General features: G+C 37.1%; 1 protein-coding gene across 1 annotated transcript in view; it reads right to left on the minus strand.

The window, feature by feature from the left end:
* Positions 1 to 26,388, minus strand: part of C10H10orf90 (chromosome 10 C10orf90 homolog) — a 92,285-nt gene that overhangs the window by 24,050 nt on the left and 41,847 nt on the right. Inside the window, 3 exon segments of the mRNA XM_072424836.1 lie at positions 4,990 to 5,167; positions 8,125 to 8,204; positions 21,244 to 21,441. Coding sequence (XP_072280937.1) covers positions 4,990 to 5,167; positions 8,125 to 8,204; positions 21,244 to 21,441 — 456 coding nt within the window.

The following is a 26,388-nucleotide window of genomic DNA, read 5'->3' on the forward strand; positions in this document are numbered from 1 at the left end:
TTTATTGGCAAAGCAATAAGGCTAGCAGTAGGTGCATTGCAAGTTCCCAGAAAATAACACCCTGCTGACTAAGTGAAGTCAAACTGCAAAAAGCAAGAATACGTCGAAAACACCTACCTCTGGATTCAATAAGGACCTGTAAAGCTTTCATATGGTCTTATTAGGACCCTGACGGGTTGCCTATTTTCTTTCTTGGCTAAAGCCTTTATTTAGAGGCAGAAGATGCCATAGTTCAACTGCCAGGAAAAGAGCCAGTTCCAGGGCAGGCATATCCAAATTTGAATAGGTGTATATGGGTGCTCTACTACAGAACAAGCACTCAATCTCCAGCTCAGAATATGAGAATTTAAGTCTCAACTGAGACAAATGCAGTCTGAAAACCCTCAACCATGAACTGATAGTATTTTAATAATGTCCTGCTCTCCTAGCTATGAGAAGAGAGTGTGGTGGCTTGTAGTCTAAAACACTTCAGTGTTCTCCCAGGCCCCTTTTAGCTGGGCGCACCACCCAGCACTTTTCAGTAACCACCTGGCTATTTTTTGGTATTACTGATGAGTTGGGTCACAATTCAGGGGCTTCCACCCACCTACAATTTCTTACCACCCTGCTTAAAATATTTTCTTTGTTGAGCACTGCACTTACTGTCCTAGCGTGACTCCATGGATACAGTACAGTGAGTGTTGTCACCTTGGACATGTCATATGATACAGGCAGTATGACCAGGTGATAATAAAAGGAAAAGCCTTAAGAAAAAATAAAACTAATTATTATTAGGACTTTACAGCCACCATATCCAAGGATGGTCAAGCTACAAAACATCCTTGGTATTGAGTTTAGACACACTTTAGTGACAGCTTACACAATCAGTTGATATGGGTGGGTGACTGGTTGGGGAGGTAATGGCTTTGATTTGGGTGTGTTCAGCATAGGATTAGGTCTAAATGTATCCCTGACAACATTCAGATTTTATGAAGATAGTGTCGAAGAAGAGCAACGACTTTAGGTTGCCCTGGACTACAGGTGTGCTAACCATTGCAACTGTATCTATTGAATAATGTTCTTGAATTAAACTGCACAACTTGCACAAAAGAGCAGTAATGTAGGTCTGGGGTGAAGGTAGCCCTGGAAGGCTGCATAGGTCCCCAATATCTAAATGTTTTTTTTGTGCCTTATAAAGCTTACGTTTGTATTCTATGGGAACTTTTACTTCTTAAATCTTTTACTAAAACCTGTTGGCTGTGGGCTGCAGCTAAATTGACAAGTTTACAGTCACATCAATAAATGCTGTTATGTTGGACTTGGCTTTTAACAGGATAATTGAAAAACGTTAAGAAAACTAGGTGAATAGCCTCTGATGTTCACCTCCTGTGTGATTGTATCATTAGCATAGATTAAATCGTGTGAAAATGCTTGTGACTTGATTAGTTTGTAAATCTTATTACAATTGCTGTTAATGGATCTTTTCCATTTTGAGGAAGCTGACATGACATATCCAATTTGGACAATGACTGTGGATAGTGACAACAGAGTGCCAGGCCTGCAAGAAAAGTTGTCATTACTTTGCCAATTAAAAACAAAACAGGGTCAATTTGTGGATTAGCTATGATGTACTTAGTGGCACATGTAAAGAACCTTAAATTCCTTAATGCATGGATGGCAGTTAGAGGCATAAAAACACCATGAATCAAGCTATTTTTACATTTAAAAGTATATATATTATGTTTTGTAACAAGTAAAAGACCTTTAATCTGACCTACCAAGGGGGTATAAAATGCTCTGTTCCTGATTATCTCTCTGTATTTCTGATTACAATTATTTGACCTTTTTGCAAACCCTTTATAAGAGATCATTTGCTGAACTTTAAAGATTGCATTCAGAAAGGCAAAGTTCTTTTAATATCTTAATGAACTGGAATTGATTGTTTTAGGTGGCATACACGTTTTTAAAGTTAAACTCAGAAAGCGAACCTATTATTAGAGACCCATAGGTATGCTAGTTGTGTGATTGTACTTTATCCAATTCACTTTTACATACTGCCTTTTTCGTTGGGTCAGCTTTAGCTTTGATTTCCGCATGTCTTCACCGTAGTATTTCAATAATCCTATGCAATGTGACATTTATTTCCCCCCAGAGTTGCAATAATTTTTATCCAAGGTCTTGTATTGATTGAAGAATCAGACTGGTGCATGAAGTCTTCTCAAGCACATCCCAAGAATTCTGAATTGATTTAAGGTCTGAATTCTGTGATGGCCAATGTGTGAAAATGATGTCTCATACTGCCTGAACCGCTGTTTCACAATCTGTAGAATCTAAGCATTACCATCTTGAAATATGCAGGGAAGATAAAACCTATTGATGGGATAAACCTGGTTATTCAGTATTTTCAGGTAGTCAGCTGACCTCCTGGTATTTTGGGCAAATAATGTTACTGAATCTAGACCTGACCAACTGAAGCAAACATAGCAACAAATCAGATCAGAACATAACACTACTCCCACAGGCTTTAGACTTTTTTGGTCAGTGTACTTTGGTCAGTGTACTTTTTTTTAAAGCTAGGTTGCTTTTCAAAGCAACCTAGCTTTACATCAGTAACAATCAATCATAACAATCTGATTCAAATACTAAAGCAAAAAGTTCAGAGTAGTAGCCAAGCAATTATTATTTTCCACATGTATTAAAAGCTTTCATATTTCATGACCGATTTATTATAATGATTTTTAGTGGCTCTCATATTGTGAATAGCTGTAAACCATACTGCATTGAAAATATGAAGTGTAATGTGGATAAAGCATGCCGATGTGCAGACGGCAATAAAAACTTTAAAATGTATTAATTTTGTCACTATAAAATTGTAAAATATGGTAAGACACCACTTTTTTTTACAGAATACACATGAACATTCCAAACAAATGTAATCACTTTTCTTTTTCATAAATGCTTATTACAGGGACACTAAGATATGGAAAATGATCCGGATTGTGTTAGGATTTAACGCCAGAAGTATTAAGTTACCCAATTCTTTTGTGAAAAATCACTTGCTAAAATTGCAGTCTAGTCTAAAAAGAAAACTCTTTAATTCCTAGACAATTATTTCTAAGAAAGAGATATAAAATAAGAGGAGAGTCATTAGCCTGCAGCAATATGAAACGACTTTTACACATACCTCACACCTACGCTGTGTGTTCTGCCTCTCTGAGCACATTAGCAGTTTTGCCTAATGCTTTTATCCTTTGCTTGAAATTCCTGAGACAATGTCTTATAGAGGGAATGGGTTAGTGTGTTGACTCAGCACAGGGAGATCACATCTGCATTTTTGCTGTATTGTCAGCACAATATCCAGGAGAAAATGTTTATTATATACTTGCCTAATGAGGCCTTCAAGGTTTTTTTTTCTGCATTCTTATTTCAAAGTAAAAGCAGAATTATTTTATCAATTCTATCCACCATAAACCAGTAGTATCACTTGTGCCACTTGGTCTGTGGTTCAAAAGATCTGTAGTACCTAAAACGTGATTTTAATTATTTTAAAATGGTTTTATACTATTACTGGATTCCTTTTTCTTTACCCTTAGTGGGGTTTGATGCTTCTTTGAACATAAAGCTTTGATTTATTAAAGCTCTCCAAGGCTGGAGAGGATACACTTTAATCAGAGAAGCTGGGTGATCCAGCAAACCTGGAATGGATTTCCTAAAAGTCATTTGTTAGCAGATGTTTTCAATCCTGGACCAGATCTGTTCCGGATTTGCTGGATCACCAGCTTCACTGCTGAAGGTGTATCCCCTTGAGTCTTGCAGAGCTTTAGAAAATCATACCAAAAGTGAGAGAGATTACCTGGATGGGGTCCTATAGTTTTATATCATCTGCTTTTTTTGTTTTCTGTGTAAATGAGCATGGATACTTACGAACTGTGCCCTTTGAGGTTATCTGTAATGTCAAATATTATTTCTTTAATTTTCTAGATGGGGTAATTATTTGATGTATGTAGACCTATTCCCAACTGTTGTAAATTAGTTTGGACTAAAAGTATTCAGTAAATAGTTCTTATACTTAAAATATGAATAAAGTCCAAGAGCTTTATTTAAAAAAAATTGTCCCCTGTGAATTTATCTAAAATTCCCTGAGAAGTGTTCGAATCTTTGTTTCAGTTCTTAATAAAACAACTCATTCTGCTTCTAGTGGCTACTTGTCAAAGCTGTCACAATTGTAAATGCTATATGTGTAAATGAAAATTATGAGCAAATTATATGTGAATTAACAAGAGAATCATTTAATGTTTTTATTCATTTATTTATTTTTTAGATTTGGATAGGAGTGGTGAGAGGTTAGAATAGTGTTTTCACACCTATTCCAACATAGGGGAACCCTTGAAATAACTTTTAGCTATCAACCAACCCCTGCTATTAATTAATATATTGGTTTGTCAGTGGGAAGAATTCCTCTTACATTGCTGGCCAGTGGGGAAAATATCACATTTTCAGATAACCAAAAAGAACATTGGTGTCAGTTAAACTGAACTACTGTGTTAGAAGCACTTTTATAGGTTTTTACAAGTTTTATTGTTGTCCGTGTCCATTGGGTTCACTTCCTTTAAATTGTCCTGTTTGCTAATTTCACCGGTAATGGAAGTGAGGGCAAATCCATAATTCTACTACTAGAACATAAATACAGGTGAAATCTTTCAGTTGGGGGAATTTGTTTCCCTGAAATCTATTGTACAGGGGATGTCTCTCACACTGTGAAGATATTACTGCTCAAGACTACTGGACAGAAACTGAGAGCAAATCTCCCTAATGGGACATAGATAGCAAAAGTAAAACTGTAAAACAAGGGCTTTTCTTTAGAAAAACTTTACGTCTTGTAGCCAATAGCTCCCAGCTGTCCCTAAATAGTGATGGATGATTTTGTCCTAGTAAAGCCTCAGAACAGACCAAATAACCCAGATGGATAAGCTTGCCAGAATGTACAAAATCAAAATATCAGGTACTAACCACTTAGAGGATGAGGAACGGTGAACACTTTTTTTTTTAGGTGAATCTGTTTTGCTGAAAGTCTTGAATTTGGTGCCTCTTGGTTCTGTGTTTTTCTCAGTCGTGCCATAACCTCTAATTTATGGACTCGTCCTTGCGAATTACAAATGAAGTCCGGTCTGTAATATTTTAGAGCCTCCTGTTGGAAAAGAATGTATTAAATAATTGAACCGATTATCAAAACCTGCTTGTTTTTTTCCTTTGATGTGTACATTTCCACTTTAAATGGTATAACCTGTACAAAACTGTCAGGGCTTTTTTGAAACATTTACTTCAGTCAGATATGAAATTTGTGCAAAAGTATTGTATATAAGGGGATAGAGCACCTACCCAATACACTGCATTCTTAAATTAAGTTGGTATACCACACTTCAACACAATGGAGAATAGGATTGAACTGGGCTTGATTTGTTTAGCAAAAGACAAAAGAGCACAGTATGCAGTCCACAAAAATCCTGTATGTTGTCTGCTTTTACAGCTGGGTATATGCTGGGTGCATGACCAGGTAAATGATATTTCCCTGATATCGATCAATTACTTGAATCATAGCTGTGCATCTATGGAGCAGAACATGCAAATGAGTGTTAAGTGTTACCTAATAATAAGCAGCTAACAAGTGTACTTACCACTATCTACTAGAAGTTGACACCCTTTTTGGCTCCCAGTATGTTTGCTAGTTGAATGTAAAACAGATTTTATATTTAGAGCTACATTAAATGCTGTTTTTAACATCAGTGATTGCTTTTAGATGGAAAAATCCTTAAGTGGGGACAATTGTTTCAATGACGGCTGTCAAAGAAAGTATTTCACTAACTTTACACTTTTCTCACTTCTGTTTTGTACACAAGGCAGAAAAAAAAGAAAAGGAAAACTCCCCTGTAGGAACAACTTAGCTATTTTATACTAGAGTATTTGCTTTAGATGCACTGTAAAAAATATCTTCCGACTTGGTGTTCAGCATCTGGTCTGTGCAAATGTTGACCATAATGGCTGTCAACCGGTCTCAAATGTATGAAGCTGAACTTTGATGATGTTTGGTGATCATATCTGGCATTTAGCCTTGCGGTATACTTGAATTGGACAGCCTGGAATGCCTAGGGATCTATGGGACTTTGTCACAATAAACAAAGTGTGAAATGTAGCAATGTTTCTAAAAATGAATGTTAAACTATATCCCTTTTTGAAATGTAGTCTATTGCTGGCTGCTAGCTTGATATGTAAATTGTAGAGCTCCTGAACATTTTTAGTTGGTGGGGATGTCTAGGTGATCCAAAAGACCAAATGTCTTATATAGGGATATTTAGCATCAGAATGTCAGACGTTAGTAATAAATGTATAATACATTTTTGTCTTGAGCTAATTAGAAATATTTCTGTTTCACACATTCATACATTTCACTGCATGAAAATCTGGGACCCATGCTGGGCATAAGGTTGTAGTGTAAAATAATAAATAAATAATAGTAACATTTTAAACAATGTTGTAGGATGTGTTGCATTGCAGTGTTTATTTTATTTGTTTATATTTTTTGTATTTTTTTTATTAATATTTATTTTCAAAACCAGAATCCTAATGGAAAGGCAATGAGGACAGTGACCATGACTCTAGCTTGCTTTAGAAAGAAGGGGGTAAAAGGCATGTAGCCCCTTTCCCTTTTGTCAAAAAACAGACCTCTGCCTACCACAACAGTGTGCAAGGGCAGTCGTTGTGGAGAGCCTCATACCCACAATGTAATTCCTGTGTTGCAGTGGTCTGCAAGTGGAAGGCTTATTTGGAATCTGGAAGTCCCCTTCAATAAGGGTGCCCCCAGATATCCACACCCTCACCATAAAGAATATTTACAGAGTACGTTTTCCCTATTCTTAGAAGTTAAATAATCCCCATAAATAAACGTACAAAAAAGTTAAAAAAAAAACCAAAGTATTAAATTATGAATGTGACTACTGCTAGATGTACAATGGCAGGCATAGACAGTAATATCATTGTGTTCAGTCCTCGGCTACCCTCTGCGTGATTGACTAAAAGTATGAAAACGAAGATGTAAGCTCTGTCATCAACTTTTTTTTATTTAAAAAATAAATAAACACAACATCTCACAGCCATGTAAAACATGTTACCATTATTTGCATTGTATTCTTTTATAATACAACTGTTTTCCAAGCCTTTGCAACAAAATAGATTTTCATGCAGTGGAATTTATGATTGTTTTAAAGTGTCACATTCACAAAAATGTTTCTGTTTGGCTTAATACAAAAATCCATTGTATCAGCAAGCATTGGGATGCTAATGAGTGAAATGTAGATGCAATTTAACACTTGGACTGCTATATAAACGTATTTTGTTCTTAAAACCTAGAAACATTTTGTCACTTGGAAAATGCTCCTTTAGCTCCTCCAGAAATTTGGTGACAACACTGCATTCAGAGGTTTTGTAATTAACATAAAACCCTGGCAGCCAGCAGTTAAAAAGGACTATTTCCACCAAATTTTAACATTTTGACAAAATCTACTGTATTTGGACCTAAAAGGGTTAAACAAATCTATTTAAAACCCTTTAAGTGCAAATAACCCCAGAGTCAACTTTAGTGTTAGGTAAATATTCGCTGAATGGAAATGGATCAAATTTCTAGAAATTCAATCATCCCTACCAATGTCTCTTTGTGTATACAGTATGGTGTGAACTAGAAGTGAGTGAGTTAGACATGGAACTTAGAGATAGGCAAAATTGAGTGTTTTTTTGTGTAAATTATTATTTTATACATTGTTCATTGCCCTGTTATGCATCAAATACTGTCCTGAAAGGCCAACTGTACTTTGTTTTAAAGCATTACTAGCTACATCCACTGCCAAGACCAGCCACTTCATATTTACTGTGGTTTTTGCCCCTTTGTGATTTGTATTTTGTCAGTATGTGAGGTAAAAATATGCAGATAAAGAAAACAATATGACACATTCAGCTGCAGGGTTTATTATTCCAATACCTTGTTTCAGGTCATGAGTGTAGGCATTTTTGATGAAATTAGTAATGCTTACTGTTCAATGAAATATAATACTCTTGGAAGGTCTCTTCATAAATAAAAAAAATGAATACATTTACCTGCAGACTCATTATTGCTTGAGACAAATCCTTGCTTTTGTTGTCTTTACTTATTTCTGATAATGGCATGTTTTTTCCTGCTGAAAGAAAGGCATGTAATTAAATACCATAAGAAAAATGACATGTCTAAATTGCTGTATAGTATTGTTGGGTGCTGGGGCTAACCGGCTTATTTGAGTGATAGACACTATGGACTATGGGAGTAAAGCGGGTCACACAGTTGTATGGTTGGCATGACAGTATTGGTTTCCTCTGCATTACTGGCTTTAATTTAGTATTACATAACATAAGTAAAACTTGCAGAGTCCTTAAGGGCTGAATTAGTTACTCTTTGCTCTGGGGACCTGGTGCTCCTAGTTTTTGACACATTGGGGCTGATATATTAAAGCTCTTCAAGGCTGTAGAGGATACACTTTCATCAGTGAAGCTGGGTGATCCAGCAAACCTGGATTAGAATTCTTAAGTCATTTGCTATTAGCAAATGTTTTCAATCCTCGAGCAGATCCATGCCAGGTTTGCTGGATCATCTAGCTTCACTGATGAAAGTGTATTCTCTCCAGCATTGGAGAGCTTCTTATTTGTAAACAAAACAAACCAAGATGTTTCTTCATGACAAATGAACCAACTGTAGGTACAGAATTCTTTTTTCTGACATGTACAGCGCTGAACAGGATATGGTCTATCTATCCATAATGGCTACTGCTGCCTGATTGTGCTGGTAGAATTCGGGATTGTGCTGGTAGAATTGGGTCTACAAACACACAGGAGACTTTTTTCAGGGGAGGGAATCCAAAATTTTGCTAGGGTACTTATTTCTTCTTACATCATGTTAACAACTTTGAGCCTGGTGCTTGTCAACTTTTTCTGGCATATGACATTGCTTGCTTTTCTACAATTTACTTTCTTGCTGTCTCAGTCCTTGAATTAGGTTGCCATTCTGCCCATTAGCTGTGACTGCTGAAACTTTAAATTGGTGCCCTGCAGGTGTCATACAAAGAATCCTAAACCTCTCATCCCCAGTGAAATCCACATTTTTTTCTAAGACTCCTAAAGCCTCAGTGTAAACCCATGCTTAGCAATGGCGAAATGGCAGATCTTTGCCCTTTCCTTTACGGTAATTGCATAGCTGCTTATTAAAAAATATACATCAGCTGAAGTCAAATACATTTTTTTTATTATTTTTTATTTTTTTTAATGCTTAATTCTCGTCACAATATTTGTTCATGAAGATGAAAGTTTGAGTATCACTCAGCAAGCTCAGTTTAACAATTTGTATTATGTTCCTGTTGCCAAAGGCACATTTTCAATTCTCTGGGCTGTTTATCACGCAGATTAGCTTCATTCTTGCATAATGTCCCTTACTGTACTTGCAAAAGCTACTATTACAGTATGCAAAAACTGCCTAGAATTGTATCCCATAAATGTTTAACCTCAGTCATCTTCAACACAAAAAAAAGCCTGTCCGGTAGCTTCTGTTGATTTGGTTCCATTTATTACCATACAGTAGCTATATCACCCCAAGTGCTGGTGGTGAGAAAGTATGCAGTCAGCGCCTGAAACGGCTGGTGGCAAGTATATACATATCCTGTCTTCACTGTAAATGTGGTAAGTTGTAACTGTTGTATGGCAGCAAATAGAATTAAATTATTGCTAAGGGCTGGATGCATTTTTATACTCTCTGGGTGATTTCTGCAGGTTATACTGCCATAAAAACTGTGTAGTGGTGGCTGATGTCTGCATATACTGCTGAAATCGTACATTTTATGTAAGTATACTTGGGAACTCTCAGGGTTTAACGCTCAGTTGTTAGGATTTTTATATTTATTAAAAGGTCTTAGAGTCTTTACACAGACTCCCCGAGCAATCCCCTCAGACTATGCTTTTAAATATATAAAATAACTTTATGAATTCTGCATATATTATTTGTTTTTGTATTAATATAATATATTCTAAACATTGATTTTTAGGCTGCATATGGCCGTTAAAGTTCATTTTAAATATATTGATATAAAAGACACAAATTAAGGCAGCTGTGTAATTATTTATCATTACATGAAAAAAAATGCAAAAAAAAAGTGTAAAGACCAGAGTGTGACCTCAGATCTGTCCTTTTCAGACCCTACGCAAGCAGTTACTGAGCGGTCTGTGAACTGTCAAAAAAGCTCAGCTCAGGATACTCGGCAATCTCATTTTCTGGGGCTGAATTAAATCCGGCATGCTTGCATGGGAGTTACGTCATCTACCCTGGCCAATCAAGATGGCCGAGGATCGCAAGGAGGAAGTGCAGAAGAAAGAAGATGGCAGCGTCCCGCTAGTAGGGTTTTGTTCTAGTTTAAGTACAAGCATTTGAATCTCTCCCTAATATAATGCAGAAAATAGAATTTAATTGGTATTTTTCAGATTTACCATCTCTCATTTAGTATATTTATTCTTTTGGCCTTCAATACCACATGTAGACGGGTGACATCTAGATCTAATTATCCACTTCTGATCTGTCTCTTTTCCTAAAAAATTATTTTAAGCTGCCTCTCAAACATCTATTTATGCATTTTTGAGAGGTAGTTAAAACTCTAGACAGTTAGAGCAAATTATGTTCATTATCAAATTACGCTTGATAGATTTATATGTGGTACACTTTTTTGCCAAAATCCACAAGTTTTCTTTCTTGCTGTCCTCTTCATTATTCCCTAAAGTCATGCAGTTAAACATCTCCTAAAAAAGTCTCTAACTCCAGGGACTGCTAAGGTAACAGGCATCGTTTCCCCGAAATCTAAGGTTAGGTACACACGTGCAATAATTGTCGTTAGAAAGCGTACGACAGATGAACAAATATTCACGATTATTTCAAAGAAAATCTACCATTACACACACTAGATATGATTGAATGATGCAGGAAGTGACGTGTACAGGAGAAAGTGTACCGCAGAACCATCCATGATCACTACACAACTGTACACACAAATCATAGTGAACAATCGTCGCCCAAATGGATCCGCCAGGACGGCCGTTCGTTTTCTGCGTCATCGGCCTGTCGCCGGGCACTTTTTTGTTAATGATTATAGAACGATTGGTCGTTAATTGTTCGTTTACAATGATAAGTATTGCCTGTGTGTATGTAGCTTTAGAGTCAATCCCCTTTGCCTGTTCTGTTTTAGTGCACTACCACACAAATATTTACATGCAGTATCTAAAGCATTAACATGATTGTGCTCAAGCATCACGTGAATTTAGAAGGGGTATCCAAACTGTAGCAAATGAGCATAAACCAAACCCAAACTTTTTTTTTTGAAGAAGAAGTGCGCTACATCATACAATATTTTCAGGCCTGGCCAGATCTACTATAGCTGTGCCTTGGCTGGGGTGCAATTTTAAAAGTTATAGCACAAAAAAAGCATTGCAGTAACCTACAGTACATGTTTTACTGCAAAGGTGTGAATCCAACCTAAAGCTACGTACACACGTTCAATAATTCTGACACGATAATCGGCTCAGGGCTGATATCGGATGGGAATCTGGCGTGTGTACAGCGCCCATGGTCCAAACGACCGTTCTGGCGGATCCACAGATGGACGACAAACGATCCTAATGCAAGGGAAGGGGGAGAGCGTGCAGCGGGGTGCCTCTCCCTTCTCCATTGAGAAGAACTGTGCTGTATGTACAGCACTTGTTTATGCATCGTGCAGTGTTATTCGTTGGAAAGGATCGTGAAGGATCCTTTCCAACAACAATAATTGCACGTGTGTACGCAGCTTAAGACTTCTCTATCTTGCTTAGATAATTCTGAGAAACTGCTAATCCTCTTACAGTCCTCATATTCTGGCCTTACTTTACTACCTTACAGTCAACAATACAATTTAGGATTTTCCTGGAGGACCGCTCAAAAAATCATGTTCTACTTGAATTTCTCATGCCACACACAATTGTTTACTCCAAACCTTTTTCACCTTTCCACTGACTAATAATATTGTCCTCTTTGCAAACAAAAAAAACACTCCCAGTAGAAGAATAGGGCTACACAGGAGCCCACTGTCGTGACGTGTAGTAAATAGAACTAAAAATATTGCTTTGGGTGCAAAGATATACAGAGAACAGGCTGTGATTTCTCTAGAGAAAATTCAGTTCTCTAGAATTCTCTTTATTCAGCTAGAGTGGCCTCAAAGTTATATGCAGTTTTAATTAAAACCTTCCTGTACAAAGTTGACTACTTTCCTCTTTCCATAATCATTGATCCTTGCTGCCATGCTCATTATTGTTGTTTTACCTCGTATGTGTAAATCTCTCTTGTCCTGTGTATTAATTTTTACTTAGTCTTGTGATTGTAGTGTATAGCACTGTATGATTTAGTGTACAGCTCTGCATAAGATATAGGTGCCTTATTGAATAACAAATTGAGTCCATTTCAATATGTAATTCTGGAAAGGCAATAAAATATTAAACTTTGTAAATATTTGCATTCTGACATTTCTCTTATAAAAGTCTTTTAAAATCGGCAATGTTCACATTTTGCGAGACACAATCCCACTGCAATGAAAAATATATGAGCTCTTGTTCACAATGAAAAATTTGAACGCCTGAACAGGAATAATGAAACAAAACTGTTCATGCATACTATTTACAAAATGTATAATTTTACAGTCTGCCATTACCATATACATTTTGTCTGAGCCAAGTGATGGAATGCCAGCTTATGCCATGCTGGTTTTACACAATGCATGTGCCAAAGCTCTCATGTCATGCTGTATATATGTATGCAAGAGATATACAACAACAGAAAAATGTATATACATAAAGACCCACATATCTTTGTGTTTGATAATCTTAAAGTTGTTCGCTTCTCTTCTGAATCGATGTCCAAATCTATTTGATAATAACGAGTAGTGCTAACTAATGCTACATGAGAGATAATCTGTTAAAGCTACTCTGTAACAAATCTCATGATTAATTTCCCCCATCCCCACCTTACCAAGCTGTTCAGCAAAAGTGACAGAGGTTACCATAAACCACATAATGTTCCTATGCTTACAACAATTAAGTTTCAGTTGAACAAATATAATATTTTTTTTTTTTTAAAAAGAGAAAAAGTGCTTCTATAATGGCTTTGAAAGTGTTAGTTGGAGACATTAAGTACGACTCTGCCAGTGTTTCTCAATTAGGCCTTCTCCAGAGAATGCTGGGGGTTTCTTGCACAATGAGCAGTTTGTGCCTTTTGGATTAGTGTAAGTGACACCAAATATCTGTTTTGCTATGTGTAGGGGTGGCGTTTTTTCCACTGGCCATCAATGTAAGACACATTCTTCCTACTGACCACCATGCTAATATATGGTGAGGTGTGGATGTAGTAATTATAGTAGAGGTTTCTGAAAGTTATTTAAAGGCTTCCCTGATGTTACAAAAAAGTATAGAAAGACCGAACTACACTGACCATAGGATGACATTGTTCTGCGCAGTTTTTCTTGAGTGATCTCAAATACAGTCATTAGAAAAAAAAATAAGTGCACTTTCTTTCAATTTCAAAGTTGATTCCAAATTCCAAAAAAAAAAAAAAAAAACATCCAGTCCTTAGCAGGACTTTAAATTCGGCAAATACAACCTCTGATGAACAACACCACATTACATATTACATTATGGAATTTTTTGTTTAACAAAGACTAAAATCAAGCAAATCAAAATGCTGAAGCAGTGTGTAAAAATTTAGCTACACTTTTCCATAAGAGGTTAAGTAGCATCCAGGTGCTGCTAATAAAATGAACATGAATAAGTTATCAATAATAAAGGTGACAACATCTGTAAAAGTAGAAAATGTACTGGTCTGGAGTACTGCATGTTGTGTGTTACCATATTGCTATGGAGGAAAGACATCAGCTGTAATCTTAGCGAAGCAATTGTTGCGTCCCAGCAATCTGGGAAAGTTTATAGGGCGATTTCTAAACCATCTTAAATCTATTATTCTACAGTAAGAAAGAATATACATGGAAAAAATATTGTTGCCAGGAGAGGACATTTCAGCAAATTTACCCCAAGGTCACACATGCAATACTCAGAAAACTGAGTATTTCTGAGAAACTGCTGAAAACCTAAAAAAAAGGGCTACATCTCTGACATCACAGTCTACAGTTAAAATTATAAATGTTAAAGTTCAAGACAGTACAAATAAAAAAAACAGAACATGGCCGCATGGCTTAGGTTTGCAAAGTTGCACCTGAACAATCCATAAGACTTCTGGAACAATGTCCTTTAATAAGAGGACCAAAGTGGAGAGGTTTGGCCATCATTGCACAATGCCACATTTGGCAAAAAAACAGACATACCTCAAACTAACTGTCAAACTCTGTGTTTGGGGAGGTATAGATTTTAGCTTGTTTTGTCTTTTAGAGTCCAATTTGAGGCCATCTGTGCAACAGCTAAGGTTTGGCTAAAATGAAGTCATACAACAGGACAGTCATCCCAGCCACACCCACTGAAAAAGAAAATTCAGAACTCAACCATATTGAAATGCTGTGGAAGAAGCTTAAAGCGTACCTAAACTCAGAAATTTCACTTTTACATAAAAGGGTGGACAACCCTTTAATGTAAAGTAAAAGTTCTGTTTGTTTTGTTTTTTTTTTTTTGTTTTTTTTTTTCTTAAAGTGCAGCACTCCCCCCTATTTTTCAATCGCCTAGGCGATTGAGAATGAATGGGAGCGCAAAGCTTCCCGGTATACCTACGTCATGCGGGCTCTTGGGTGCTCCTTCTGCACATGCCTGAGCATCTTAGGCATGTGCAGAAGGAGCCCCTTCATCAAAGGGGGAAAAAAATTATTGATCTCACCATGCGCAGTGAGATCGGCAAGTTTTTTTCCCCATCTACGGGACGACAAGGGACCTGATTATTACTAAAATATTTTTAAATAGGTGTGTGTGTCCTTTTATTTTTTTTTCCCTAACTCCCTTTCTGATTTCTAAATAATAATTACCTTAATGCTGGTAAAGATGTTTCTATAGGCTATTGAACTTATTGGGTGTAGTTTTTTTACCTTCTTCATTTTGGCCTTTTGTTAAATAAATAATTACATGATAGAAACTGTTGTATTTTTTGTGTTTGTTTTTTTGTTACATCTGAGGTTAGATTAAAATCATTCCTGATACATAAAACCATAGAATTGAAAGAGGGTGTACCTTCTTTTTCCCATGACAGTAAGGTGAGCAGCACTGAGCTTGTGTTTAAATGATTAAAATATATGGTTAACCCTTCAATTCCTTCTTTAAATATATATATATATATATATATATATATATATATATATATATATATATATATATATATATGAATAAGGCTTATTATTCATAACTGTGTATTAGAATTCTGGAAGCAGAAGGAGGTAAAATTCACATTCGGCACACAACAGGAGTTGGATAAAAGTGATCCATCAGAGCCACAAGCTGGTAATCTGTCTCATACACAACATTACGCATTCCCACACTGTGTTGCTCAATGTGCACTTCAACATAATGGAAAAAATGGATCACAGAAGAGTTTTATTTCCTGCCAATGTTTTCTCTTTTCTCATACTAAGTCATAGCGACACTTCTTGGGAAGATCAGTGAGTGGACACAGGGATCAGATTTGAGCTGTTTGGTTGTCATTCCACTGACCGATCCAGTTTACATGTGAACATCCTATATAATGACTACCTATTAATACCAAGTCAAATACTAAATAAATAAATAAAAAACTCTTCAAAAACTACATGTATTATATCATATATATTAAATATATGAAGTTCTGGATATACCCGATTCTTTAACTGAAAAGCCACATGGGGATCAGTTGTACATCATATCTTTGTTACACACACACATAAATATATATTTTAAACAAAGAGTATTTAAGAAATAAAATTAGGAGAAAATATCACATATTTAGGAGTAAATTTACCCTACCTCCTAAATATCTATATATATTTAAAGAACCCAACTGTGTAATGGCTTGCTTAGGTAAAACATGATACCCTTGTGATAACTGCCTGATATAAAATCAAAAGAGAAGTTTCTAAGGAGTGTGAAAACATTAACAAATAACTTCTTTGGTCTCTCTGGGTTTGTTAAATACAGCATTAAATGTCTTTTGTTATATATGTTTGATGCGTGCAAAGAAAAATAGCTGTTGATTATTTCAGAAATCCAGTGAGCATGTAACTTTCTGTGCTCTGCCTCTCCTGTACTCAGCAACTCTATTGTTCTAACCTATTTTTGAGGATTGCAATCCTCCTGTATGATATGGAAAAAGGATAGGGAGAGGTATTTGTAGTCCTGTCTTACAGTGATGACATCTTTCCATAGATGCAGTACATTGGACTAGTGTTTCCACCCTGGAACAAAATATTTTTAGATAGATGTGTGTGTCCTTTTAATTTCTTTTCCCTTACTCCCTTTCTGATTTCTGAATACTCCAGGTGCAACTTTCTGTAGTTTTCAGGTAAAACTCAGATTTGCCAAATCACTAATCATGCACCAGGACAACGCTCTGTACTTCATAGTTAGGATTTCCTAGAATCGTCTTCTCACTTATTGGGTTTTTTCCTTTCAGTACAGAACTAGATAACAACCTGTCATATATATTGTCAATGCCAGCTTCTCTTTAGATATAGATTAAGCTGACTGCCCTAGCAGGGACCCAAAAACAGCCCTGGCATACAACGCATACAGATATGACATGATATCCATGCACAGGAAATATAGAAGGCTTACAAAAAGATGTTTTTACTTTATACTATTAGAATACCAGAACTGCTAGTTTTCAAGTCAGAGTTTGAGGCTTGGTGCAGTAAAAATGCTAAGTTATACTTGCCCATTGCATTATTGTTATTGAAATTATTAGTAGTACAATAGGGTTTATTTGGGCTGTTCACTTGGATTTTTACCTTGCAGGGGAATGTGGTAAAAATATACCTTTGCAAGAATTTTTCTTAATTATGCGCAAGGACATAAAGAAAATTTAGTAAAATTAGAGGTTTTGCTTGCACATGATTACATTACAGTTGAAGTTAACAGAACTTTACCTCATTCACCAGGTTAAGTGATAATTTACTTTGCTTAGTATACAGCCTGGATTCCTTCAGTAAATCAACCCTTATGTTTATTGTTCATTCCTGCTTTCACTCTTGCCATTGCATTGTTCTTTTGTTGGTGTATAATGAGAGGAGAAAAAATACACTTGAAACACCATGAAATGAAGTATTGTTTGGGAAAAATATTTCTCCTGGAAGGATAACAGGCAGCAAAATGTACATAATTCCTGTATGTCCCTGGTGACCAGAACCTTTTTATTCCACAGCAACTATGGTGTCTTCTTTACAAGGGCCATCAACCCTCAAAGATTTGTGTGTAGTTCCGTAACACAGACTATATATGTGTAGGGGTAATATATGTGTAGGGGTAGTTCACTTGGAATCCTGTGTTTCACTTTGGTTCCGACTTGTATATTGTACAGCAGCTGCTCCCCCTGCTGGCTGTTTTCTTTTTTTCTAACCACAAACATTGGGTTTGGGACCCTCATAGATAATAAATGGGGGCAGCGAGTGTGTGTGCCCCATTTCATATCCATAAGGTTATCTGGGATCTATTTTGCCAAGAAAGAAAGGGAGCAAAAAGCATATATACCCTTCCTTTTTGACAAAAAACAGACCCCAACTGCCCCCAATGGTTGCAAGGATTATTGTTGGGGGAAGGGGTCTTATCCCGAAGCATAACCCCTGTGTTGTTGAGGACTACAGGTGGGGAGGTTATTTAGATTTTGGAGACCCTCTACAATATATCTGCTTACGTACTCTAGGAAATGTGTACACAGGTACATTGTACCCTTTACCCATTCCAAAAAAGGGTTAAAAAAAATCTAGAGATAAAAACACAACACCAACAATGGACCCTACCACTGTTAGGGACGGACACGAGTCTGTTTTTTGGCAAAAAGAGAAATGGGCTATTATGGATAGAAGAGGAGGCACACATGCTCCTGCCCAATTCCCTATCCATGCTGGATAATTATTCACTGCCATTAAAACACATGGAGCTGGAAGATTATCTATATGAGAATACTTTGTGAATGTGAGATTCACTGCTTTTCAGACATACCCTTTGTAAGGAAATGCTTATCAGGTCAGCGATTCTGTGCTGTGCACCACAGCAGTATCCCTCACAGCCTATTTTGCACAGCAATGTCACTTGCAGCAGCAAAGAGTATAGAGAAAAAGCAGCAGCCCCTGCTTCCCTTTAGCCGTGCAGCCTTATGTATTTTATGGCATCCCCAGCATCCTTTGTTAGGCTGTGAACAGTTAAAGGGGATCCTAGAGGCTGATCAACTCCTGACCCTATCCTGCACTGCCATTGGCTGCTGGGACTTTTTTTTAGCCTCTCTGCTCCTAGTCATCAGTGCCTGTTGTAGCGTCAAGCTAAGCTGACTTGCTGCTAGTGTGTATTTGTGTGATTTACTGTTCCTGACCCATCGTTTGTACGAAGCTGGGACTGACCTTTTGCCTGTGACCCCGATTTTGCTTGTGTTTTGCCCTTGTGTACTTTGTTTGATGGACGGATATTCTCTGTATAACCTCTGATCTGTATTCTGGACTTTTCTCTGCTAGAATGTTGGTACTGCAATATCTGTGGGTTCCTGGCTTGCTGCCAGCCCCATTCCCAGACACCATCCCTTGCGCAGTAAGTCCTGGGGGCAACCATGTGCTAGGAGACACAACAAGTCTCCCAGGGCTGAGTAGGGGCTTACTAAAGGTGAAGACAGCGGTGTTAGATTGGGGGAATGGTGTCTGGTGAGGACTCATGCTGACCACTGCTCTACACCTCTATATTTGATCTTGTTGATGTTGACCTAAGGGAGGAGTAGGGTTCCTTAAATTCATAAGTTCACCAGCCTAGGACTTATGAAACACATTAGCAAACAAACTATATTCATAGATCCATCTATTGTTCTAACTTTGGTTTGTTTTCTGCTAGGAAGTGGAACACATATTACATAATGCTTAAAATATATGTTTTTGGGGGGTGTAGGGACTATTTAAAAGTGACTGAAGATATGTCTTGGCTAAACAAATGTTGTGCAATTACTTTTAATGGCTTCCATTGTGTGTGTTGGTGTTTGGAATACTTTATATGCAGTAAACATGTTTTTAATTGCTTTGGATAAAGCAGTGATCCAGCTTGATTCATTTAATATGTCCCATATTTCAATCCAGAATATAATTTCTGCCACTAATTGTTCCTGTGTTTGTGAAATTACCAGTTTTGTTTAGGTAATGTTTGCTTCTTTAATAAACGGGTCTATCAAGTGTCATAGCAGATTTATTTCTCTATCAAAGATAATGATGTAGATGGCGCACACCCTAGATATATACTGTATATGAGGGAGTGCTAAAATTGTATCCCAGTATTCAGTCATCATTGCTTCCTTTTAAGAAAAACAAAGTGGTTTTGGGACAGTTTTTATGTTTAGGTTTTAACATTGTCAAACAACCCTTTAATGATTTTGTTTAATGTATTTAGCTTACATTTGAAAAATTAATACAAGGTATACTCATGACAAACATTTTGTAAATCATGGTAACCTTTTATCTTTTGAGACAGTTACTTTCTTATAGAAAGTGTGGGCCATACAGATCAGCCATTAGAAAGGAGTTTAGCTGTGTGGATATTAGGAATTTCAGATACTCAACTCTGTAAATTGTATTTCTTTTTTTGGAAGGCTTAACATTGAACTTTTACAATGCATTATTTAATATTTGCCTGCTATAAAACTATTTAAATTGATATTTATTAATTGTTATTTAACCCTTAATCTAATAAACTTAAGATGTGTTTAAAATACATTGCATGCTGTACAAACTTTTAACAAACAAAGTTTTTCATGTAATTCATGCATATAAAATTTTCAGACAATTACAAAAAAAGCAGGTGTGAAAGGTAAAGAAGAAACCTGTGTCATGTAAATTGTGTCAGGTAATCATAAAGCACTATATACTGTATATATGAAAGGGCAGCATGGTTGTCAGAGGACAGTTAGTTTTAAGCCTGTACAACAGAGGTCCCCAACCCCTTGGTCGTCTGACAGGTAGGCCGTGGCACGATCAGGAGAAGGACCCCGCTTGGGGGGATGCACCTGCCAGAGCCGCAGACCATGTCTTCCGGAGACATCGCAGGCTCAGGGTGGTGAGCGCGCTGCGTCCCTGGACACAACCTGGCCACTCTCCCATTGCAGGCTCAGACCTGTGAATCGGAGAGTGGGCGGGTTCTGGCGCCATGACATAACTCTGGGGGGAAGTTTCTTCGCCTTTGACACATGGCTCCCCACACATGCGCAGTGTGGAGGCCATGCATTTAGTGGTCTGCAACGTGTAAAAGGTTGGGGGCCACTGTTGTACCACTCCTCTTCTTTATTTTTTACCATACCATTGGAGAAGGTGCTCGATATTCCATAAAGAAAACAATGTTAACTGGTAACACTCAACAGTAGTAAAGAGCACAACATAAATACCACATTCTTAAGTTTCTCTACCAACACGGGCACTTATACATAAAGCAGCTTTGAGTGTGAATGTTAGTTCAATAATGTCAACAGAATCTTATGAGAGAAGACATGGTTGATGTCACAGTATGCAGATGATCATTTTAAGTAAGAATCTTCACTTGCAGTGTGTTGAATGTGTGCAAGAATTGAGTGTGACAAATCTCCAGAACAATAAATGATGAGTCACTGATAAAATAAATCTGAGCAGCAAGTGTTTCAGTGAGATCAGTGCTAGCCGACTACCAGCTAATGTGAAAGCAAGAGCAAATGTGTTTTATAAATGTGAAACATCCTGGGCCTCAGGTATATTTATTCCATGAAACTCATGGTGCAGGCTTCCTTTTCTGAAAAAATGCTTGATTTCTGGATGTTATGCTGATCCTCAGTAATGAATCTCTTCTGAATTCTCATCCTGAAACAAGTATTTAAGTTGGACCTCCTGCACTTCCCTTTTGCTGCTAACCTATTGTGTTTCTCATTTTATGGGAAGGTTAATGATGGAAATCCCCATATTTCTTACATTGCAGGTTTGCTTTAATCACAGAATGTCATTTAACATTTACCCTTACCTAGGATCTTTTCCGTGCTCAAATTCTGTTTTTTGTTCTTGAGCTTTCCAATTTGTTTCCCAAATATAAAGGTAAATGTTGTTGCGGTGGGCCTCTCTGGTCCAAGGTTACCAACGTCCTTTGGCGGATGGTCCTTTCGTACATAAATCTCACAAACAGGCTGAGAATCTTGCTCGAGTGTCTGCGACAAACCAAAGGCTGAAGAAATAAAAGTTTATGGATAGTCTTAGTGAGGCAGTAAAAGTAACAGTGTTTTTATATGTGGAGGGATATGAATCTGCCCTATTATCACACTGGAGGAACAAAGTGTTTAGCATATTGTCTGTGTAAATATATTGTACAGTGCTTGAATTGTTTTTGTTTTTTTTCTTGAAATCAGATGATGTGGATAAATGTAACAGCCCTGTGCCACAGGCATGTACTATGTCAATAATACATTGTGGATTCTTGGGTTGTATCACCAGTTTGTGATGTACAAGTTTGCTTTTTTGTATTCCTATTAATAACCTGTGTTTTTATAGCACCAACATAGTCATGTGTCATTAACACAGTCTAAGGACAATTTTAGGAGAAACCAATTGACAAAACTGCCTGTTTTTTTTTGGGATGTGGGAGGAAGCCAGAGTTCCAGAGGAAACCCATGTTAACATGTTGGACATACAAACTTTATGTAGGTAGTGTCCTAGTTCAGATTGGAACTATGGGTCCCGAGTTCTACAAAAGCAATAATGCTATTTACTGAGCCACCATGTTGTCCTATTTTGTACTAAATCAGACTGAATAGCTTTTTTACCCAAAACTGAAATTTCCTTTTCCAGTAGATGTTGGAAAGTTAAGTCGCAACTTTTATATCTCTCAGGGAATCCATGATATGATTTCTGTGTTGGAGCTCAAGTTCATATATGGGAGGTTTCACCATTCCTGCTGGATTGTTTGTAGGAGGAGGAGCTGAAGCCTACAAAATTTGGTGGACATATCCAAAACTCCTGGACAGGAGCAGGATTTAGATTTTATGGCAAAGAGATCTCATTTTTTGTAATAACCAAAACATGTAGGGGGCTGGCATTTCCCACCACACGTTATCTTTGATTAAAAGCTAAAGAAAAAGCAAGGAATTCACATGCTTAAGATTACCAATCCTTTCTGGCTAAGAATGCTGTGGCAAAGAAATATATGCCCGGGAAAGAAATATACTGTCCCTGTCACTTCTATGAAGTGGTATCAAGTACAACATTATATTTGTGCTTTTAGCTACTAATCCCATTGCCCCCAATAATATTATAACACAGTAATTATATAGTACCAACATATTATGAAGCGCTGTACTAAGTCCATAGTCATGCCACTAACTGTCCCACAAAGGGGCTCACAATCTAATGTCCCTACCTCAGTCATATGTCATTAATACAGTCTAAGGTCAATTTTAGGGGGAAGCCAATTATTATAACTGCATGTTTTTGGAATGTGGGAGAAAACAGAAGTACCCGGGGGAAATCCATGCAACGGGGATAACCTGCAAACTTCATGCAGATAGAGTCCTCGCCGAGATTTGAACCTGGAACCTAGCGAAGGCCAGAATGCTAACCTCTGAGCCACTGTGCTGCCCATGTAATAGAGTTGATCAAAAGCTGCCATGTTTAAAATGCAGCTTGGGTGACACCCATGGCTCTCTCCATATTATTGGATGAGTTAGCATAGTGTAGCTACCCAGGGGAAAGGATGTCTGTTAATCACATTTTATTAGCAGGTGACTGGTAACCTGAAATATGTCCTGGAGACAGGATATTTCTGTCTGGATTACCAGGTAACAGTTGAAACAAATCCCTCAAAAGAAAAGTAAAGTAGCCACCACATTTAAGGCTGCACCTTGGTTATTCTGTCCCTGGTTAGGGTTTCTCCAAATACAGAGAAATAGTCTATTGCTAATGCTTCAAAGCATTACAAATACTGCATTCCACAGGTATTTTACGTGTGCACATGGGATTTTACAGCACCCCGGAGGGCCACCCAAAATAGAAGGAGAAAAGAGGATAATATTAGCAGTGAAATGCCAACCAATGACACAGACACTGCAGTGCACCCATTTTAACATATTTAGTATCTATCAAAGATGATACTTTGGCTGAGTGGTTATTTGGCTCCATGCACTTCATCCACACTGCATGTCAGGAAATGCTGGACAGGGATGGGAATTGGGTGCCCCCATCTGACACTTGTGTGCCCTATACCTTATGCAGGTTGATAGACTAACAGAGAGAAAGTGTTTTAGTGTGCCCTGGAGGGCAATAGATTAATCATTTAGATGTTTTATGTGTGATTTTGGAACAACTCCACTTAACATTCAACCTCCGTATAGCTATAACAGTGACAAAGGTCCTGATAAAAAGCATCTACACCACAATCCAGCTGTGCCATTAGGTAATATGAATGGCGTGTAGGTATACGGAATGTTGATTAGCTGTGTGTGTGATCCCTAAGTCTTAAATATTCAGCAACGCCCACAAACTATGAAAAATATAATACTCAAAATTAGTTATTGTTATAAACTCATTTTAGGGGAGAGCAATAGCTAGAACCATTTTTACTCAAGGGAAAGCTGTTATTAGAGAATCATGGATGCTGACCTTGCTGACCATTACTTCTGTTAGTTGGCTGATATGCCTGTGCTTTGGCTTCAATTTATCCTCAGTCACCAATTTGGAGCAAATGTAAAGATAATACACTAATATAAGACACAATTGCTGGAATTCATGATTGTGGTTTGTGATTTAAAAAGTATTGATGCCAAACACAGCTAGACAACAGGGATTTTTATAATGAATGGCAGCTCCAAATATTATCCTATAAACACATTATATTCGTATTACAATACTATTCGGTACGTCTAGGAAGCCAATCAAAATCGCATAAGAGGGGCTGTCTTAGTGATGCCTTTTGTTTATGTATATTGAGGCAGCCAGCAGGTCCATCTGATAGCAATAAAAGGGTTTTTGTGAAGTGTCAGATAGCAGCTGTTGTACTGAAAATAGATATTTCAAACACAGCGCTCCTCCTTTTCTGGTGTATTTGGCATATTTGTACCTAAAATAATCTCAGAATCTGAAGATCAGAAATCTTGAGAAAAAAATATGTACATACATACACACACATTCACAATCATGTTAAGTCTTCATTGGCCATAAAGTGTGTGTGTGTGTATATGTATATATATATTTACATTTGTATATAGTATATAATAGATATATGTATGTAATATTTATATGTCATATATAGAATCACATTAATCGGCTTGAATTGTTATCAGCAAGTGTTTTAAAATAATTTTTCATGTGCATAGATTGTATGTTGTAAGGATTTCCCTTCACTACAAACAGGTTCTGCTTCCTGCTTTGAATTATTTACTGTTCATCTACACAGAGATACATGGATTCAGGTGTTTGCAGTGTTTTATCGAATGTAATGTTTTTTCCTGGATGTTAAAATGTCCGTTGTGAAAGCATATTAACTAGCAAGCGCCTTTTATTTCAAAGCAGCTCACTACAACTCACAGATGTAAATTTCTGTGTATTATGGCACTGTAGTGCACCACAGTTCTCTGCTTACAAGTCACAAAATAAAGGTATGAACTCAGACTATTAAGTTTCAGGGCTTGTATTCATCCTGGAATTTAGAGAGATCAGCTCCTGTGTAAGTAATTTTATTCAGGTTTTTTTTATTAATGCCAAATACCTTTTAAAATATTAACATGCATGCATGTACTAAAACAAATGTAATATTTTCTGGTGTATCGCTACTAAGAAGGTTTGGTTTTTACCCATGAATGATAAAGTTGTGCATACCCATCAAATGTGATCACAGATAAAAGGAGAAATCTTAGCTTGCTGAATGACTAAGGTGCATCCTGGGAACAGCTGTCAATCTTGCGTATGTTCATTCTGTGGCAGGTACAAGAGGAGCAGGTGCAAGTGCCGCACGTCACATTATTCTATTACTCACAGTCAGAAGAACCTTCTTGCTTGTCAATAAAATGTATAGCCCTTAGCTTACGGCTTTTTCATGTAATATGTTACAGTATGGGGCAAGTACTGCTATTAATGCAAGCAGGCTTGTTCCAAATAAGACAGTGCAGTAACCCGTTGCTAAGCCTTATTTTTCCAGAAATAAGCAGGCCAATTTTAGTCATTGCCAGTGTGCTAATATAACATAGCCAGGTGATTTTTCCTAAAACAAACTTGTCTGGGTATAGAGCAAATACCTAGGTGTTTGCTTGGGCATACCTTTTAGTTGGTGTTATTATTTATTAGTGTCATGAAGGTCATCATTCAGGAACTGCTACAGGAGCCATCTCTGTTTTTCATAATTAGGATACCAGTTCCTGTGAATTTGCATGAAGGACTAAAGTGGAATTTACTGCCACATGAGCAGGGGGAGAGGTATAATACTGCTGACCATCTCATATTATCGAAATTTCTATAAACCTAAATTGAGTTTACTTTCAATAATCTTTAGAATAGGATGAGTAGGATTTTAGGATCTTGGTATTTTAAATGTGCACACAGTCTCCTTCCAAATGACTATAGGTTCATCCAGCATATGAGGGCTTGGAATACACTGCATTTACATCTACTGCAACACATGACGGTACAAAATAAACAATGGGGCTGATTTATGAAAGCTCTCCAAAGCTGGAGAATATACTTTCTTCAGTGAACCTGGGTAAAGAAGACACTGGTAAAGAAGACACTGAAAGATACCTTCTATTTTCTATATGAGAGAGAAAATACTGTCCCTCTCCGTATTTGATATTTCCAGGGCCTTATAATCTAGAAAGTCAGATGAAAAGTTACAATAAAGTTTACAATGAGAATTTGCTATAAATGCAGTATAGCTGCCCTTTAATTGGTAAGCCAAAAGAAGCTATGATACAGCCTCTGCCTGCTGTAAACATTGGAAATACATTGTATTTAATCGGTCATGCTCTATGAAATGTGCTCACAAATGTAAAAGATAATTTTAATAAGAAAAAATCTTTATCCAGTGTATATCGTGTATGATGTGGAACGCACCTGTTCCCTTTATGAATGTTTAATTACTCATGCAGCACTATGGGGATAACATTCATTGGCAGGTTTTGCTACAAATGTT

This window comes from Pyxicephalus adspersus, chromosome 10 (genome assembly GCF_032062135.1).
Source record: "Pyxicephalus adspersus chromosome 10, UCB_Pads_2.0, whole genome shotgun sequence".
NCBI classification, from domain to species: Eukaryota; Metazoa; Chordata; class Amphibia; order Anura; family Pyxicephalidae; genus Pyxicephalus; species Pyxicephalus adspersus.